The 19,664-nt window shown below is 37.2% G+C and overlaps 2 protein-coding genes across 4 annotated transcripts; one reads left to right on the top strand and one right to left on the bottom strand.

The window, feature by feature from the left end:
• Positions 1-3,645: 3,645 nt before the first annotated feature.
• Positions 3,646-4,391, bottom strand: LOC137829020 (uncharacterized). Its single transcript, XM_068635816.1, has 2 exons — positions 4,359-4,391; positions 3,646-4,311 (listed from the first exon to the last, which is right to left on the bottom strand). The coding sequence occupies exons 1-2, from the start codon at positions 4,389-4,391 to the stop codon at positions 3,646-3,648; spliced, it is 699 nt and encodes a 232-aa protein (XP_068491917.1).
• Positions 4,392-13,332: 8,941 nt separating this feature from the next.
• On the top strand, positions 13,333-19,058 carry LOC137830371 (patatin-like protein 6). Of its 3 annotated transcripts, none has more exons than XM_068637661.1 (4): positions 13,333-14,256; positions 14,361-15,654; positions 16,519-16,828; positions 18,537-19,058. In XM_068637661.1, the coding sequence occupies exons 2-3, from the start codon at positions 14,548-14,550 to the stop codon at positions 16,786-16,788; spliced, it is 1,377 nt and encodes a 458-aa protein (XP_068493762.1). In that variant the 5' UTR covers positions 13,333-14,256; positions 14,361-14,547; the 3' UTR covers positions 16,789-16,828; positions 18,537-19,058. The 3 variants fall into 3 exon arrangements, 2 of the variants coding, with proteins under 2 accessions (XP_068493762.1, XP_068493763.1); XM_068637662.1 differs by having other exon boundaries at positions 13,613-14,256; positions 18,157-18,657; XR_011084209.1 differs by having other exon boundaries at positions 13,633-14,256; positions 14,361-15,887; positions 18,537-18,906.
• Positions 19,059-19,664: the final 606 nt, after the last annotated feature.

The following is a 19,664-nucleotide window of genomic DNA, read 5'->3' as shown; positions in this document are numbered from 1 at the left end:
GATACAACCTTTTGTTTGTTTGATGTTCAAGGTGTTGAAATAAGCTAAATAAAAAGAGTTAGGTTGTTAACTCTAACTATCCAAAACTTAAAGCTAGATATTTCTGTTATCAGAATGTTCTTAATTCATTCTGTTTTTAACAGCTATAAATAGCATTGCTTGTATTGTATCAATACAGTTTTCTAATAAAGAGATTTTAGTTTCAATTCCAATTATCAATTAATTCCCAACAGATTGGTATCAAGAGCATAGGGAGGGGACTTGTGTGGTTTCCTGGCAGTGAGGGTAAGACTGCTGTTGGAACTTTGAGTAGAGGAGGATCTGCTGTTTTGCAAGCCAAGAGTTAGAGGTTGATTGCTGTAGGTGATAGCTGTCATGGTTGCATTTGGTGTGGTTTCAGGGAGTCTTCCGGTGTTTGATGGGAAGGATTATGATGATTGGATTGTGAAGATGGAAGCCATTCTTGGTTTTCAAGAATTAGAAGAAGCTGTCAAGATTGGGTTTCAAGATTCAACCAAGCTTGAAACAGAGGAGAAGAAGAAAAAGTCTGAGAAGCAACCAAAAGAAAATAAAAAGATTGATTGCAAGGCACGGATGTTACTGCATCAGTGTGTCTCAGCTGCCATTTTCCAGAAAATCTCAAAAACTGAATCTGCCAAGCATATTTGGGACATACTGGAAAAAACCTATGGAAATACTGGTAGGGTTAAGAAGGTGAGGCTTCAATAACTCAGAAGACAATTTGAATTGCTGTCCATGACTGATCAAGAATCAGTGTGTGATTACTTTGGTAAAATCCAAGCAATTGCAAATTCCATGCGAGGCTGTGATGAGCAGTTGCCTGATTCAAAGGTGGTTGAGAAGATTCTTAGAACTTTGACTCCTGCTTTTGATCACATTGTAGTGGCAATTGAAGAATCCAAGGATCTTGATGAAATGACAGTAGAAGAACTCCAAAATTCTCTTGAAGCACATGAGCAACGGTTACTTTCAAGAAAAGGTAAAGAAAAGGTAGTAGAGCAAGTTTTCCAGGCTCAAACTGCTAGTAGAGGCAGAAGAAGAAGTGGCTGGAAAAAGAAAGGAAGAGGAAGAGGAAGAGGAGGTCAATCAAGTGACTGGCCTGCTTCAAGCAGTCAGAACCAGAGTCAAAATAGTGTGCAGAAGCAGAAATTGGCTGCTGGTAGAGGGAGTCAAGATCATGGATCTAAGAAATTCCAGGATAAAAGAAAACTGCAGTGTTATAATTGTGGAAAGTATGGTCATTTTGCAGCTGAATGTTGGGGAGCTGATAACAGTAACAACATTGGACAATTTTTCAAGAAAGATGAGGCACATCTAGCTCAAGAAGATGAAGATTCTGATTTAGATCAAGTGTTATTAATGGCCACTACAAATCAGGATGAAGATGCTTCAAGTTGGTACTTAGACACAGGCTGTTCCAATCATATGACTGGCAACAGGGAGTGGATTATTGATTTTGATTTTAATGTCAAAAACAGTGTGAGATTTGCAGATAATAGTATGATCTCTGCTGAAGGAATTGGCAAGGTCAGATTCACTTGTAAAGATGGAAGAGTTGGCTGATGAATGATGTCCTATATGTGCCATCAATGAAGAATAATCTTCTCAGCTTAGGCCAACTACTGAAAAAGGGATTCAAAATGTCAATGGAGCAAAATTCTATCAAGATCTATGATCGGAAATCAAGGTTAGTTCTTAAGGCACCTTTGTCTAAAAATAGGACTTTTAAGACTAACCTTAATACATCAACTACACAATGCTTGTCTTCAATTGGGGATAAGGAGGAAACAAATCTGGTGTGGCACTACAGATTTGGCCATTTGAATTTCAAGAGTTTGAACAAACTGAGCAGTAAACAAATGGTCACAGGGTTGCCACCAATCAACCTATCTCATAAGACTTGTGAAGGTTGCCTATTTGGGAAGCAATCAAGGAAGAATTTCAAGAAATCAGTACTGCAAAGAGCAAAGAAGCCTTTGGAGGTTGTATATTCAGATGTATGTGGCCCTCTTGATAGCAATTCACTTGGAGGTAATAGGTATTTTCTTACTTTTGTGGATGAATTTACCAGAAAAATCTGGATTTACCTATTAAAGGAGAAAGGTGAGGTGTTTGGAAGATTTGTAAAATTTTGTGCTAAGGTTGAAAGGCAATCAGGCTATGCCTTAACCATTTTCAGAACTGATAGAGGTGGAGAATTTAATTCCAAAGAGCTGGAAGAATTTTGTGCTGCAAAAGGAATTGAACATGAAGTTACAGCTCCTTACACTCCACAACATAATGGAATTGCATAGAGAATAAATAGAACTTTGCTTGATATGACAAGGTGCATGCTCAAAGGCAAGAGGTTGCCTCATAGCTTTTGGGGAGAGGTTGTCACCACTGCAGCCTATATTCTCAATAGGTGTCCTACAAAAAAATTAGAGGTAGCTGTACCAGAAACAGTTTGGTCTGGACTTAAACCAACTGTTAGTCATTTGAAAATATTTGGTTCCTTGTGCTATAGGCATATTCAAGATGAGAAGAGGAAGAAGTTGGAAGATAAGAGTGAAGCTCTTATCTTAATTGGATACATCCAACAGGTGCTTACAGGTTGTTCAACCCAGTAAAGCAGCAAATTGTCGTCAGCAAAGATGTTGTTGTAGATGAGAATGCATCCTGGAATTGGAGTAAATCTGTAAAACAGATTCATTGTTTTTTAGAAGACAACGGACAACAACAAGATGAAGAACATGAAAATATAGTTGAGCCAGAATCTAGAAGATCACAAAGGCAAAGATTTCCTTCATCTAGATTAACAGGTCATGAAGTTTACAATGATAATTTGATCACTGATGATGGAGAGTTAGTTCACTTAGCATTTGGGGCAGACATTGAGCCAATCACTTGGAAGGAGGCAATAGTTGATAGAAAGTGGAAGAGTGCAGTGATTGAAGAGCTGGAATCACTGGAGAGAAATGAAACCTGGGAATTAGTGGCTTTGCCAAAGGGAAAAAGACCAATTGATGTCAAATGGGTTTTCAAGATAAAACTCAAGTCTGATTGCGGCATAGCCAAGCATAAAGCAAGATTAGTTGCTAAGGGTTTTCTGCAGAAACATGGAATAGACTACATTGAAGTCTATGCACCAGTGGCCAGATTGGAAACCATTAGATTGGTGATTGTTGTGGCCAATTCTAGAAACTGGAAAATCTATCAAATGGATGTTAAATCTGCATTCTTGAATGGAATTTTAGAAGAGGAGGTTTATGTGACTCAGCCACCAGGTTTTGAAGCAAAGGATGCCAGCCACAAAGTGTTCAAACTTAAGAAAGCACTTTATGGACTTAAACAAGCTCCTTTTTTTTTATCGGCAATAAAAAATAAATAAATGGGAACTACTTCAGGGATGGTTCAACCCTTATACATAAAGAGCAAAACACCTTACCATACTCCTACCACGAAACGCCTACCTGATTATCTAAGGAACAACCAAACTAACCATAGGAAAACATTAAAATACCATCCTCATACAATCCACTGGGTTCAAAACCCAATTAGAGTCCCCGAAGGAAGCACAATGGGACTTTGCGTAAATCCACGACCAAATCTTTACCTGTACTAAGGCGAATACTTCGAGCGCATCTACCACCCCCTATCGAAGGACACGCAATTCCTATGATTCCAAATACCACTCACAACTCCAACCCAAATTGCACCCCAAACGTCATTAACTGAATTTGAAACCTGATTTAACCTGAATTGTAGAAAGTTTGCCAAAGGATCCTTATGAATAACGAAGGACACGCCTAGCCACTTAAAATAAAGACACCAAACACGCCAAGCGAAGTCACAGACGGAAAACAGATGATTGGACGACTCTTCCACCATCCCACACAAGGGATTCTCAATCACCACCCCACGTCTTTCCAGATTTACCTTAGTAGCAACCTTATTCTCTATCACCCTCCACGATGTCAACAAAGCAGAAGGCAAGGCTTTGCACCTCCACAACTTACTGTAAACTGGAGGGACCTCCCCAACTGTATCCTTCCTAACTTGAACATAGGCTGAGTTAACCGTAAAAGTTTGGAACCCCTCAGCCTTCCAAATCCAACAATCTTCCTTCCTCGGTTCCAACTTCGTCCCTTGCAACAGCTGAACCAACTGCTCCTCCAGAGGCTTCTTCCATTCGAAAAAGGATCTACGCAAAACAAAGTGCCACACCCAAACACCATCAATCCAATTCCTAAGCTCAACCACCTTTGCATCTTTAGCCAAACTAAGGGAAAACAGTCTCGGGAAAACAACCTTCAAAGATCCACAACTCAACCAACTGTCCTCCCAGAAAGAGATACCCTTCCCATCACCAACATCCCACTAAAAACCATCCCACTCAAACAAGCTCCTAGAGTGTGGAATAAATTGATAGATTCGTTTTTGCTCAAGCTAGGCTTCACATAGTGTTCAGTAGAATATGGAGTGTATGTAAGAGAGTCACAAAGTCAAAGCTTAATCTATTTATTTCTATATGTGGATGATTTGTTAATCACAGGGAGTTCAATGACAGAGATTGAGCAATTCAAAAATAGATTGAAGGCTGTTTTTGAAATGACAGATTTGGGAATGCTTAGCTATTTTCTGGGAATGGAATTTGTATACACAGATCAAGGTATTATCCTGCATCAAAGGAAGTATATTAATGAAGTGCTCAACAGATTCAATATGAATCAATGCAATGGAGTTAGGGTGCCTGCTGCTGGAAATTTGAAACTGACAGAAGCCTTGGAGGAGATTGCAGTAGATAGTACTTTGTTTAAACAGATTGTTGGAAGTTTGAGGTTCATCTGCAACAGCAGGCCTGACATAAGCTATGCAGTTGGACTAATAAACAGATTCATGTGTAATCCAAGAGCCCCTCATATGGCAGCAGCAAAGCACATATTGAGGTTTCTTAAGGAGACAACAGGGTATGGCTTACTGTTTCCAGTAAGCTTGAATGAAGTTGAAGACTGTTTGGAGGCTTGGAGTGATTCAGATTGGTGTGGTGATAAAGTGGGAAGGAAGAGCACCTATGGATATTTTTTCAAATATCTGAAAGCACCAATTTCTTGGTGTTCTAAGAAGCAAATTGTAGTTGCTCTCTCATCTTGTGAGGCAGAGTATATAGCTGCAGCAGAGGCAGCTTGTCAATGTGTTTGGCTTAAGTCTATGCTTGATGATTTGAAGCTGGATCATGTGAAGCCTGTGCAACTTTATGTGGACAACCAATCAGCCATCAACCTTGCAAAGAAGCCAATCTCACATGGGAGGAGTAAACACATAGAGACCAAGTTCCATTTCTTAAGGGAACAAGTTGGAAAAGGAAAGCTAGAAGTGAAGCATTGCAACACCAAGGAGCAAGTGGCTGATATTTTCACCAAACCACTTAGACTAGACAGATTTGAAGAACTAAGAGAGTGGTTAGGAGTTAGAAGTGTTGCAAAATTTAGCTTAAGGAAGAGTGTTGAAATAAGCTAAATAAAAAGAGTTAGGTTGTTAACTCTAACTATCTAAAACTTAAAGCTAGATATTTATGTTATCAGAATGTTTTTAATTCATTCTGTTTTTAATAGCTATAAATAGCATTGCTTGTATTGTATCAATACAGTTTTCTAATAAAGAGATTTTAGTTTCAATTCCAATTATCAATTAATTCCCAACACAAGGTACGTGCCAAGAAAAATAGTTTAGCTAGTTTTAGACTTGTAGTCATCAGGATTTGAGCCCCAACCCACATTAGAAAAAACAGTGATGTTGAAAGGAAATGCACTTGCGCAGAAGAAGGCCATAAGATTGGGTACTAGTAAGATAACATAGTATGCATTTGATAAATTTCCAATGATGTTGTTCTGGATTATGCATGAACCAACACACTTTGTTGACATTGTAAGACAATTCTGATCTTGTGATGAGAAAATATTAAAGAGAGCCAACAATAGAACGATAGAGAGATTGATCACCACTGGTGTCATCACATATAAGCCATAAAGAATAAATCATTGGTGTTGGTTATGGTTTGGTGGTGAACATATTAAATTTCTGCAAGAGATCTTTTATATACTTTGTTTGAGATAGATGAAGATGACCATCATCTGTCAATGAGGTTTCTATTCCAAGAAAATAACGAAGTCGTCCAAAATTCTTTAATCCAAAATGTTGACGAAGGGAGTTGATAAAAGATTAAATAGCAAGTGAAGAGCTTCTTGTGATAATGATATTGTCAACATAAATAAGGATAAATAAAACAATGTTTGTATAAAATTTTACAAATAATGATGAATCACTCTTAGTAGATGAAAAATCAAATGAGATTAAGGTTGTATTTAGCTTTTGAAACCATAACCTGAGGACTTGTTTAAGCTTGTATATAACCTTGTGAAGTTGACAAATGAGATTAGGAGCATCAGTTCCCAAACCTGGAGGTTGCATCATGTAAATAGTCTCCTTGAGGTCCCCATACAATAACATGTTATTGAGGTTAATTAGGTTAATATGCCATTGATGAAATAGGGCAAGAGTGAGAATGATGCAAATATTCGTTGGTTTAATTATTGGATTGAGCGTTTATGAGTAATCAAAACCTTCTTGTTGATGTCCTTTGGCCACAAGTCTTGATTGGTTCCTTTGAAAATAACCATCAACGTTGTATTTATTTTTGAAAACCCACTTGCAGCCAATTGGTTTAGGAAAGTTGTAAGAAACCATGTATGATTTTCTCGTAAAGCACTGAGTTCATCTTGCATGGTAGCTAATCAATGAGGATTTTGCAGAGCCTCTCTGGTGGAATTTGGAACGGTAGAAATATCAATGGAAATAGTGAAAATGCGTGGTTTGAAAATACCAAGTTTGCCTTGAGTGATCATTGGATACTCATTATGAACATGGTTAAATAAAATTGGATCTGCTGAAGAACTTACAAGAGAACTAGTAGAGGAGTGACATATATTTTGATTATTAGGAAATGGAGTATTGATAATAACAATATCATGTTGAGGTGATTGTATAAGAGTTAACTTACTAGAGAGTGAGGGAGGTGTAGTATAATTATGTGAGTCAGAAATAAAAGGATTTGAATTTGAAGAAAATGGAAAACAAATTCATTGAAAACTACATGACGAAATATATATCCCTTACAAGTTGTGGACATACATACGTAGCCTCTGTGAGTGGAACTATAACCAAGAAACAAACAAATTGAGGAACAAAAATATAGTTTGTGTTTGTTATATGGTCTTAACAGCAGATAACATGCACACCCAACCGTTCTATAAAAATTTTACTCTAGCGATTTGTGAAAGATCAAATTATATGGTATGTCATGATTTAAGACTTTAGAGGGTAAGACATTAATAATAGAAACAACCAAGGCGAATGTTTCTCCCCAAAATGACATATGAAGAGATGCACTTGTAAGAAGAGAAAGTCCTACGTATACTATATGTTTGTGTTTACACTCAATGGACCCATTTTGTTCATGGGTACAGGGACGTGTTAAATGGTACTGAATTCCATTTTCATTCAAAAAGGATTTGAGACACAAAAACTCGTGAACGTTGTCAATTTGAATGCTCTTAAGAGAGAACTCATTTTTGTTTTGCAGCATATGTTTTAAAATATTTAAAAAGAAAAGGTGCTTGTGATTTGTTGTGAATAGGATAAAACCATACATATTTGGAATATGCATCAAGAAACTCAATATAATAATAAGAACCATTAAATGCACGTATTGGATATGGATCCCAAATATCTATAAAATAAAGCTACAATGGTTCAGAATATACAACAATAGAATCTTTGAAATGCAACTGATGTATTTTTCCTATAACACAAGATTAACATAAACTTGATTTAGCAGTATATGTCACATTCCATTGGTGCATTACTTAATGAATTACATTAGCATTAACATGTCCAACACGAGAGTGCCATAGGTTATATGAAGTTAGCATTGGTATAAAAGAGGAATTGTTAACAGAGAAAGCAAAAACAGTAACAACTTTTGGAAAAATGTATAAATCATTCATAAGATTTCCTTGTAGAATGATCTCATTTGTTGTCTACTTTTTAACATAACATTTGTCAGGATGAAATTAAAAAAAAAATATACATGATTATCCTTAGCAAATTTAGACACATTTAATATGTTTATAGTAATGTTGGGCACAAACAACACTTGATTCAAAGCAAAAAAATTAGGAGAATGAGAATAAGTGAACGTGGGCATAACCTATATGGTGATTCGTACACCATAATCATTACCTAATTTTACCATTTCAGATTTTGTGTAAAAGGCTTTTGAAGAAAGATTGGATTCATCATGTGTAAGGTGGTGTGATGCACTACTATCTGGATACCACAAGTGGATCATCAAGGGTGGATGGTGTACCAAGAATAGAAGGCACATCATCATCACCAACTGAGAAAACAAAATGAGAAGAATTAGCACTGATAATAAATTGAGGACAATCATACCTATGTCAGCAGTTTACAACAAAATGTCCATTCTATCCTCAAATTGAAAACGAGGATAATGGCTTGGTGTAATAGAAGAAGATGAAAGATTTTTGTTATTATATTTGGCACCAGAAAAATGGTTTTGTTGTTTTGGAAATGGTGGACGTGGTTGGCCATGATCATTTTTTTTGGAGTTCAAAAATAGGCACGAACGTGAGAGAGATGAAACAAATGAAGATGATCGAACAAATATATTTGCTTGAATAAGATGATCAACAAAAGATCTAATCTTTTCAAATGTTTCTTCTTGAGCCAACAAAATAGTTTCTATCTCTTCGACCGTGTATGGATCTAGTCATGATGTTACATAAGTGACAAAAAGATCATAATTCTCAAACAAGCATCAAGAATGGCTTCAATGTGATATTTTGAAGTAATAGGACATCCGACGACAACTAATGAGTCGACGATCTTCTTGTTAAGAAGAAAAGTAGTGACAATGAGTTCACATTTTGGAATGCAAAGTTGGAGCTTGAACTTCTTGACGCGAGCCCATATGTGAGAGACATAATATGTATGAAGAGTAGCCATGTTTGATTAGAAGACGAGAGTCCTACCATTTTAGTGAGATCCAAAGGAGACATAGAAGCAAGAAATCATACAACAATTGCTTGATCTTATCGTTCATACAAAAGAAATTAAAGTTTAAGTGCATATACGTTCATCATCAACAAACACAGATCTGGAAGGAGTAGATGATCCATACAAGAAACACGAGGTTGAGGCTGCGAAGGGTGACATGAAATTGTTGTTTTTCAAATAAGGTAATTGTCGTCGTCCAATTCAAAATTGATTGGAGTGGTGAAGATGTGAGGAATGAAAGAGGCGAAAGCAAAAACAATTTTGGTGTGGATTGCAATAGAAGAAGATGAATGCATGATGACTCTAAATATTATGTAAGAAGATAAGAAAGAAAACACAAAAATAGGTATAAAAAGAGTTTAAGAAACAATATATATATATATATATATATATATATATATTGTTCCGTCCGATTGACCTGGGACGTCTTCGTGCGCGGCCTCAACCGTCAGCTAGGGACTCCTTCCCACTGGTTACCTGTGAAATCCTGCAAAGAAGGACAAAGGGCGCCCTAGCGGCCGTTTGCACTCCAACGCTCAAGTCAGCCAGCAAGAAACACCAAAAACTATGCACCTCCGTATCGGAGCACCGCGTATGGCACTCTGAAGGTGGTAAAAAGGAAACTGTGTCTAGTGTATATTTCTCCTTCTAGCAAAATTCTTTCCCTAGTCCCTTGTGCGTAACCTCAAGGCTCGAGCAAGCAACTAGAGAGTTTCTGGGAAATTTGCCAAAAGTTCGAACCCCGTTCCCAACATTCAAAGCACTATTTAAGCTCTTCACACATTCAAAGCGCCTTAAAGCGCATTTAATTATAAAAACGCTCAGCGCATTTAAGACGTTCGAAACGTTCGGGAGCATTTATAGTACCTTAAACGCTCGAAACGGAAAACTGTATTAAATGACTTTAATTACCTGGTACCTGACTAGATGATGTTTCTATTCTGACCTGGCTGTGGTACACGTGGAGGGCCTCACAGCGCCATGACCCCATCTGGGGACGTTTCTGCGTGTGAGTCCTCCTGCTTGGGAGTGCTACTGCGCAAGGGGTGACTTTTTTGGGTGCCAACTCATGCCCCCAGTCATCTAGTCACTCACTTTGAGAGCGTATCTGCCTTCCTCTCGTACCCTGCGCCTGGCTACCCTGGGCGTGACCCCCCCCCTTGAGTCGTATCTGTCCCAAAGGCGTCTCTGGGGCGGCAGGGGTACTTCACGAGTCAGGCTGCCCTACACTGGTGCTATCACTATGGCCTTGAAGCCACCTTTTCCTTCTCTTTATCACTATTCCCTGGTTATCAGGGGTCTAAGGCCTTCCCACGGCGTCGCCCCCTCCATGGTCTTTCCTACCCATGGGTGTCGGGGAGCGGCGCTGTGGTCACCTTGCTTTTGTGTCATTCCACCTTGGCGACACCCTGCTAGGCGACGCCTTATCTTGGCGACGCCCTGCTAGGCGACGCCTTATCTTGGCGATGCTTCCTCTTGGCGACGCTTCCTCTTGGCGACGCCTGCGCTTGGCGTCACCTTGCTTTTGGGCGACGCCTTACGTTGATTTTGACCTCGATGTTGACTTTGACCTTGACTTCGTCAACGCCCGGGTATGGGACGGTATATATATATATATATATATATATATATATATATATATATATATATATATATATATATATATATATCATATAAAAAGATTACACATTATCAACATCTAATAGGTATATAAAGCATGTCCAGTACATATATCTAACATTAATTTTTTTAAAATATAAAAAATTATCTATTCAAATACATGTAAAATTGAATTTTCGTGACAAAATAAACAATGAGAGAATAAAGAAGCCTTATAAATATAATTACGAAGATCAAATAAAAAGAAGATCAATGTGAGTTAAAATTTACACTTAAATCGGTTATTTTCCTGAATTTTGATGATTATATTTTAAATTAATTTTGAGAACAACGATTTAAAGAGCCCGATGCGTATAACCAAGCTGCACTCATGGCTTGTAATTGCTCCATCTCGTGTATTGGACCTTAATGAATACGGAGTAATAAACAAGTCGAAATTTCTTATTTTTATTTTAATTTTTGTAGGAGTTTCATAAATAAATTTTAATGTCACCTTTTATTTTCCACAGTCCTTTATTTTAGGATTTCCAGGAAATACATATTGCGTTTTTTTATCATGGGTTTGTCAGCAAATTCCCTAACCACATAATAAGTACTATCTAATAACACCTCTATAATTATAATAAATTTAAGACTAAGTAATTAGAATGCATTTAGCTTAAAAATAGAACCTCGGGTAATTTAGAAGGGAGTTTTTGGATGATTAATGAAAATTTGAGCATTCTCCAATATTTCTGAGTTAAGAATGTTTTTTTTACGTTGTTAGTTCTAGTAGTAATGTTGTAATTAGAGTTGCACTTTAATTGATATTTTTGGTTCCACTAGCATATAAGGTCAACTTCATCTTATCTTTTGCATGCTTTCAAAATAAATCCCGAGTGCTATTGTACTAAATATTCCTAAAATTAGTGGAAATTTCTCTAAAATTTCATTCTCATGAAAGTTATGTATACTTAAATTCTTTTTTGTTGTTGATAAGCATGTATACTTAGACTGATTAAGATATCAAGATGTACAAGATTAGAGTCCCGGTGATTATAGGGAGATGACATGCATTAAATTTTATAATATTTTTAGTTGTTTAGAAGATGCAAGAGAGTCTTCAATAAAGTCCTTAATGGAAATTAGTAATACATTTTAAATTTGTTGATAAAATATACAATATATTTTTCATTTTTTTTTGCAACCGTCAGATTATAAAAATGTTAAGATGAAATATTAATTATTTTGAAAATATATTCTTTCTAAAAATATTTAAAACTTATTAAAAAAAGAGTTACAACTCTTATTTTATGTATAATTTATATGTAAGAATTTTTTTTATTATAACTGTTTTTTTATACAAATTTCTTTATATTTTATCCTTATATCAATATCTTATTTTATTATTTAATTTTGATTATTTTTTTATTTTTTAATTATTTAAATTTAAAACTGTTAAATTTAAAACTAAGAAAAGAGAGTCAATATTAAATTTGTAAGAAAACTTGCATTACATTTATTATTTGAAAGGAATGAGTGAAATTGAATTTTGAATTGAAATGTGGTTTCCACACTAAATTTCACATATCAAATAAAATAGTTTTCATTTTCAATCACTCTTTTCACTTCATTTCAAGTAACTATATTCTTTGGTAAAATCATTATTATTTTGTATTTACCATCAAGTTAATCTTAGCTTTAATGTGAACATTATCATACTCTGCACGATCCCAAAACTTCCAAAGAAAGAAGAGAATTTTTTTTTGAAGAAGTCAAACCGGAGTAAAAGAAAAAAGAGGTTAATTCATCATTTTTTTACATGTTATTTTTGTTTTTCAATTTTGAATCATCCAAAATTACTTCTATACATATGTTAAATTTTTATCATCGTAAAAGTTGAGTAAAAGAGAAAAATGTGTATACTATGTTTTCACTAGTAATAATAAATTAGATAAGAAATTACTAAAATAAATTAGATAAGAAATTACTAAAACTTACTCTGATGACAAGAAATATTGAAATTGTGTTTGATTAGCTTTGAAAATCTATTTATCTAAAATAGAATAAATTCTTGTAGTCACATTTGCTCTTTAGAAACGAGTGCAATACATGGCCAAATATTAATCAAAGTACATGCTAAGAAAACACTCTCATAAATACTCTTTTATTATTATTATTTGAAATTTATTAAAAATATTTTTTTTAAATCATAAATTAATTATAATTATAGTATATAAAAGAATAGTTTAATTGAGTTTAGTGATGAATGGATATGAAATTTGATGAATAATCTTAAGAAAATTGTAAATTGGAGCTAAATAAGCGAATATGCATAAGATAAGATTAAAGAGAAGTTGAGAAGATTGAAATTAAGAAAAGGAAATGTTTTTTGATTTATTTGTTGGTAGTGCAATTTTTGCACCTGATGACCAGAAACTGTCCCCCTGTCCCTGCTGTCTTTGGTCCATTGTCCTTCCTCTCCTCTCCTGTATGCCCAAAACAAAGCGAAGTGGTCCCCATATCCCTTCCCAAGGGCAATGCCCTAATGCAAAATTTATTATTTAATACAAAATTAGTTGAGTAATTTCTTTTGTAGATAATGGATCATTAAGTTTTTAATTAATAATAAGAAAGATGTTAGTAAATGGTGAAAGTGCATAGTGAGAATGAAGGTGAAGAGTAGACGTTAGAAATTGGGGGGAATTGCAACGTTGATCACGGAGCAATAGTGTTGGTGCAATCTGAGCCATGGATGGCGAGTAGCAAGATTGACGGTGTACAAGTGTCGGTGGCTCATTGGTGGTGACGCTGAATTGCTCCAACACAATTCCTACTGTGGGACCCATCACCTGTCCCACTTCTCTAATTCTCTGTAGTTGAGTTGAGGAGGCCACAAACACCAACATTACATTACACCTCTCTCTCTATCTCTACCTTTCTCTTTCTGGTTTCTTATTATTTGTATTTGTTTTTTACATGATCAGAAAGACTAAACTGTGGAAGCCTGGAGAACAGTGAATAGGTGGTGTAGTGGTAAAAGAATAAAAAAGGTAAAAGAATGAATGGGTATATATATGTGTGGGAGTATACAGATATAGATATAGATATGGTGGTGCAGCTGTGGTGATTTGGCATTTTCTGGTTTTTGTTCGGTGCTTGTTGGTTGGATGGTTTGTTGGTTCCATTTGATGTTTACATAGAGGAGCTAGCTTAGCTACTTTGGGCAAAAGAAACCCAGAGAAACGCAGACCCAACTGCACCCTGCTGCTCATAAACTCAGAAAGAAGAACCCCCTTTACGCTTTAGACACCAAACCCCTGCTTTTTCTACTACGGAATCATTACTCTCACTTGGAGTTTCTGTTTCAGTTTCTCACTCATAGCGAGAGTGTTGCAGACAAATAATATAATTTGCGTTTGGGGTGATTGGAGAAGGAACACGAGAAGGGCGATTGCCAAATCAGAATGTTGTTTTCCAATTCTCATCTTGGTTGGTTGATCATTCTTCTCAAATGAGGTATGTGTTTTCGAATGTTCTAATTCGTAGCACGCCTTCGACTTTTCAACTCCCAAACCCCTTCTAAAAGGAAATTCATTTTTCCCTCTGTATTTCTTTTACAGGCTTCCAAGGTGATTTTTTTTCGACGCGCAGATTAAATTGCATGCAATAGACGCACGAGATGTTTTAAATAGCATGCCGGCGAACCTCCCTGTGTTGGTTTGAAAGAGAAAACAAGAGAAAAAGCGTTGCGTTCTTGTTTCATAAAAAAAATCCTGTAAAATTTTTGAAGGAAAAAGAAGAGGGAAAATGGACTGCGCTAATGAGCTTGAAATGCAGGAGCCGAGCATTGAGACAGATAAGCTAAGCTACGAAATCTTCTCCATTCTCGAAAGCAAGTTCCTCTTCGGCTACGACGATCCCAAGCTGTGGTTCCCCAAACAAATACCTCCCAAGCCGGAATCTGAGACCCCGCCCAACGTCACCGCTGTGGACGGCGTCTCCTCCGTCAAGAACCAGCGCGGCAAGATATGCATTCTTGCCATCGACGGCGGCGGCATGCGCGGGATTCTCGCCGGTAAAGCCCTCGCCTACCTGGAATCAGCTCTCAAGAAGAAATCCGGCGACCAGAACGCCACCATCGCGGACTACTTCGACGTTGCTGCCGGTGCCGGTGTAGGTGGCATCTTCACGGCGATGCTCTTCGCAACGAAGGACCACCAACGGCCGATTTTCGCCGCCGAAGACACCTGGCGGTTTCTCGCGGAGAAAGGAAGCAAGTTCTACCGCACGGGCGGCAGTGGGGGCTTTCTGAAGAGGTTGCTTTCAGGCGGGTCCGGTCCGGTGGCGGCGGCGACGGCCGGTTTGGAGAAGGCTGTGAAAGAAGCGTTTACGGCGGAGCAGGGTGGGAGTTTGACGCTGAAGGACACGATAAAACCGGTATTGATTCCGTGCTACGACTTATCGAGTACGGCGCCGTTTTTGTTCTCACGTGCGGATGCGTTGGAAACGGATAGCTTCGATTTCCGGTTGTGGGAGGTGTGTCGAGCGACTTCGGCCGAACCGGGTTTGTTTGAACCGGTTCAGATGCGTTCCGTGGACGGTCAGACAAAGTGCTTGGCGGTGGACGGAGGGTTGGCGATGAGCAACCCAACAGGCGCCGCAATCACGCACGTGCTGCACAACAAGCAAGAGTTTCCGTTTGTGCGAGGCGTGGAGGACCTTCTGGTTCTGTCTCTCGGAACGGGTCAACTCTTGGAGGTGAGTTACGACTTTGACCGCGTCAAACGCTGGAAGGCCAAGGATTGGGCCCGACCCATGGCCCGCATTTCTGGCGACGGTTCATCGGAACTGGTCGACCAGGCCGTCGCCATGGCCTTTGGTCATAGCCGCAGCACCAATTATGTCCGCATTCAGGTATTTTTAATTTTTAATTTTTTCTGGTGGGGTCAGTTACTGAATTTTGTGCTTAGTCAAATTGTCAATTGTCAGAATGTCACAATTAGGCTTTGAATAATTTGAGTAAACGGAAATGAAAACTGTTAATGGGTGTCAATTTTTTTTTCTCTTTTCCGGTACCTGGTTGAGTTTGTGAACTCCATAAACGTCAAGGGGGTATTAAATGGAGTCAATTTCACACCAGCCGGAGGGTAAGGGGTGTGGGGTTTCCGTAGGGATCTGTTGTGTGTTGTCTGGATGTAGCAAGTTGATGAGTGTGTATGGGATAGCATAGCTGGATTTGGACTTGTTATGGGATATCTATTGATGGATGGGTGTTAATTAATGCTGTGCTTTTTGTTCGTTTTTATCTGTGTTTCCATGTTAAGGAAACCTTCCCATTCTTGAGCAACTTGGATTTGATCATGAAATGGATACACATACACATACAAGTTGGTATTTTTGATAATTGAATTGCATTTTGTCAGTTGGATTCATTGAAGGAAAGCCCAATTCAGACTCTTCCTTAAATAGAGCCGTGTCGTGTGAAGTAGAAAACCTTTTTAATTGTAGTTATAACTATTAATAAACCATTCCTTATTAGTTGGGATTGTGATCACCAAAAGTTTTTTATTTTAATTTGAATTTATGTGTGTATCTCGTCATTTAATTTCCTTTTTATGGTCGTTCATTCTGTCCTTTTCATTTGAGTGTATGATGCTGGTGGCTGGCATTGAAATCTTACTGACACCGTCCATGATGTAGAGATGAATGAATGTAATATTTAGCAGGGTATTTTTCGGTTTTACATGATGGATGTTCTGAGGGATTCTTATGTGACAGGCAAATGGATCCAGTATGGGGCGTTGTGGACCCAACGTGGATACAGATTCAAGTCCCGGCAACGTAAAGATGCTGGTTGGAATAGCAGAGGAGATGTTGAAGCAGGAGAATGTAGAGTCAGTGCTGTTTGGAGGAAAGAGAATAGGGGAGCACAGTAACTTCGAGAAACTTGACTGGTTTGCCGGAGAACTTGTCCAGGAGCATCAGAGGAGGAGCTGCAGAATAGCTCCCACTGTTGCTTTCAAGCAAGCTACCCCAAAAGCGACTTAGGCCATGGCCAAAACTACAAAGAATCAACCTAAAGAAAAAGGTAACCGCTGCTTGTCTTGTTTTGTTTTGTTTTGTGTTTACCTCAATAATTTATAAACATCCTTTCAAAGAAAGGGTTTTAGGGGACCCGCCGAATAAATTACCAAAGGGAAGGCATCCTAATTAAATTAATATGGTGCCAATTAATCTCTATTCGGGTGTTTTTGTTTTCACTTTTAATAAAACAAACATACCCAACATTGCATTGTCCAACTAATCCATTTAATCAAATCAAACAAGCATTTATGTGGATGTTATGACAGAATAACATTGTTAAGTTCTTTTTCCTGTTGAGTCATTTTGTTAGGTACTTGAAAGCTTGTTTACCGAATGAACCCTCCCCTTCCTATTTTTTTTTAATCTTTTATCTCGCTGATCTCTTGGGAAACGGTAGTGATGGGTGAACTGTTGTACATAGTATTTGTAAAATGAATTGGTGGGGGATGATGACCTACTTGTGGATGTCTTGTAGCGAAGTATATATGACACAGGTTCATCCTAACTACCCCTATTGAATTTCATTGACTAACATTGAATTGTTATCAAGAACAGGTGCTGAATTTGTCAGCTTCTGTATAGGCGTGGACGTGAACTTGTCTAAGTTGTGTCCTTATTAGCTCAGTATATTATGAAATCTTATAACAGGCAATATGTCGTATAGAAGGAAGATGAAAGAACACAGGTGATGTCGGGCCACCGACACTTGTTGTTAGTATTGGGAAAGGGCATTATGGTCAATTTAATTCAAAAGGGAGAAAAGCAGGATGGGAAGTTGGAAGATGTTAATAGGGTATTTTGATCATAAAGAATGAGATCATGGCGGGACACCCTTAAAAGTATTTCCGTAGTCCTGAAAAGGTGCTTCTCATGTCATGATGCCAAGGCCGGTTGGGTGGGGTGGTTGACTATTAACCTTGCGCTTCAGGGTAAATCAAATTAACTATGGACATTCTAAACTAATTAGAGAGGGCATAGAGGTCATTTTATTCAAATTCTGATATTCACTAGTAGTAGGTCATACCCTAATTAAGTAGGCTCCTTTTTTTCCTGTGCTTTGTCGTTTCTTGTTTCCTCCTTCTATCCGTATATTATTTGGTTGCATATCTTCAATATCTTTTCCAGCAAAAGATGGTAGTGTTCTATGCCATGGAATAAACGACCGGGCCTAATACATTTTTGTAAATTACTGTATTATTCTGAGATTTCACAGAAACCAATTTTCATACTTTAATGGAGTAGGGGCTCTCTTTTCATAAGTATGTTTCTGGGGTTCATATGGGAAATTAACTTTATTACATAATTTTGACCAAATAAAGAACATTTGGGCAGTCAGAGAGAAATTGGTTGGTTTGCGAGATTCGGGGAATTATGACTATTAAGGGAGCAATGAAAATGGAGACAACATTACCAGGCATGAGCACTTGATCAGATTTTCTTTTAAAAAAAGAAAATAACTGAACAAAAGGTATTCACTATTCGCTCACTGCTCACTGCTCACATGTCCCCTATAAAGGGAGAATGTTCAATAGATGCTCAAAAATCCAAACGTTTTCTGTTTTTTCTTTTCCTTTCAAACTCTGGAATGATTATGTTTGCCAAACAAGCAATATGATTACTTTCATTTCACCCCTGTCTAATTCTTGAAGAGTAAAGAATTTGATGTTGTGAATTGCAAAATCCTTGTTGACGTGGGGTTTGATTTGTTGCAGGGAAAAACCGAAATAGGAGGAAGCAGGAGGAAGGGAAAAAATGAAAAATGAAAAATGAAAAAAGAAAAGAAAAGAAAAAAGGCAGATAGTAGTAGTAGTATAGCAGCTTTACTTTTGAGGATTAGACAAAGAAGGTTAGGGAGTCGAGTGAAAAGGACAAGTGGTGTAAAAAGGGTGGAAAATCTTTGTGGGATACTTTGCTCTCTGGAGGACAGACATTGTGGTGTCCACTCTACCTTTCTATTTGGGTAAGAAACCAAGAAAGAAAAGGCCAAGTGTCTGAGTTTAAGCTTTTTAGGGTCAAACATGAATCAAGTGTGATTTTTTTTTTAATTTTAAAAATCAAAATTCAGGGTGCTAAATTGCCTCACATTCTTCCATTCTAGTTTACTTTTTTTATTCAAGCTTGTTTTGTAAATCTCTTTTATATTTTCATCCCTGCTTCAAAGAAACTATGAAGGTTCACCGGCTACATTCTCATTTTTAATTTTAAATATGTGGCCATACTTGTCTCCGACCACAGATTGATTTTTTTGTTCTTAAGCTTTTTTAGTTTCTTACCATGTTTATTTTCATTATCATCAGCCTCGCCAGTCATGTTCATAGCTTCGTACTATTGGATTTAATATTGATTATGAAATTAAAAGTAATAAAGTTATCTCATCTTTTATAGATTTATTTAATATTGATTTGTCTACATCGAATCTGTTATTCATTTCGTTGCTTAATTAAATAAGATAATGTAACTTGAAAACAAGAGACTATCCTGTCAATAAATAAGATATGGACCAACCAACATAAATAAACTTAACAACTAAAGGTATAATTAATTAGCTCATCATGAAATTTAAATCGTGGCTTCTACATTCTGCAATTGTAAATGCATACATTGCAATTTCATCTTGTTAGAATATAAATATGAATGTGAATAGTAAGTGTTCTGTGGGGGCAGTTTGCATTGGGTGTTATGAATCTCCTTTCCTTTGTGGAACCTAACCCAAGCGCATGCTCAACTCATACAACATCATCGTCAAAATATCGCATGCTAAGTTAAAATAACAATATTATAAACAGAAATATATTCAATGTTTACTTGTATTATGATTAAAAAAATCATGTTTTAATAGG

The sequence above is a fragment of the Phaseolus vulgaris genome, chromosome 7 (assembly GCF_000499845.2).
Source record: "Phaseolus vulgaris cultivar G19833 chromosome 7, P. vulgaris v2.0, whole genome shotgun sequence".
Lineage (NCBI taxonomy): Eukaryota > Viridiplantae > Streptophyta > Magnoliopsida > Fabales > Fabaceae > Phaseolus > Phaseolus vulgaris.
This window is presented reverse-complemented; position numbering and strand designations above follow the sequence as displayed.

What these genes read in the sequence shown, in the direction of transcription:
- LOC137830371 (XM_068637661.1), top strand. Translation starts at nt 14,548, where the DNA reads ATGGACTGCGCTAATGAGCTTGAAATGCAGGAGCCGAGCATTGAGACA. An exon ending in CCAATTATGTCCGCATTCAG is followed by an intron (nt 15,655 to 16,518) that starts GTATTTTTAATT and finishes CTTATGTGACAG; the next exon opens with GCAAATGGATCCAGTATGGG.
- LOC137829020 (XM_068635816.1), bottom strand. Translation starts at nt 4,391, where the DNA reads ATGGTTTTTAGTGGGATGTTGGTGATGGGAAGG. An exon ending in GGATGTTGGTGATGGGAAGG is followed by an intron (nt 4,312 to 4,358) that starts GTATCTCTTTCT and finishes GGATCTTTGAAG; the next exon opens with GTTGTTTTCCCGAGACTGTT.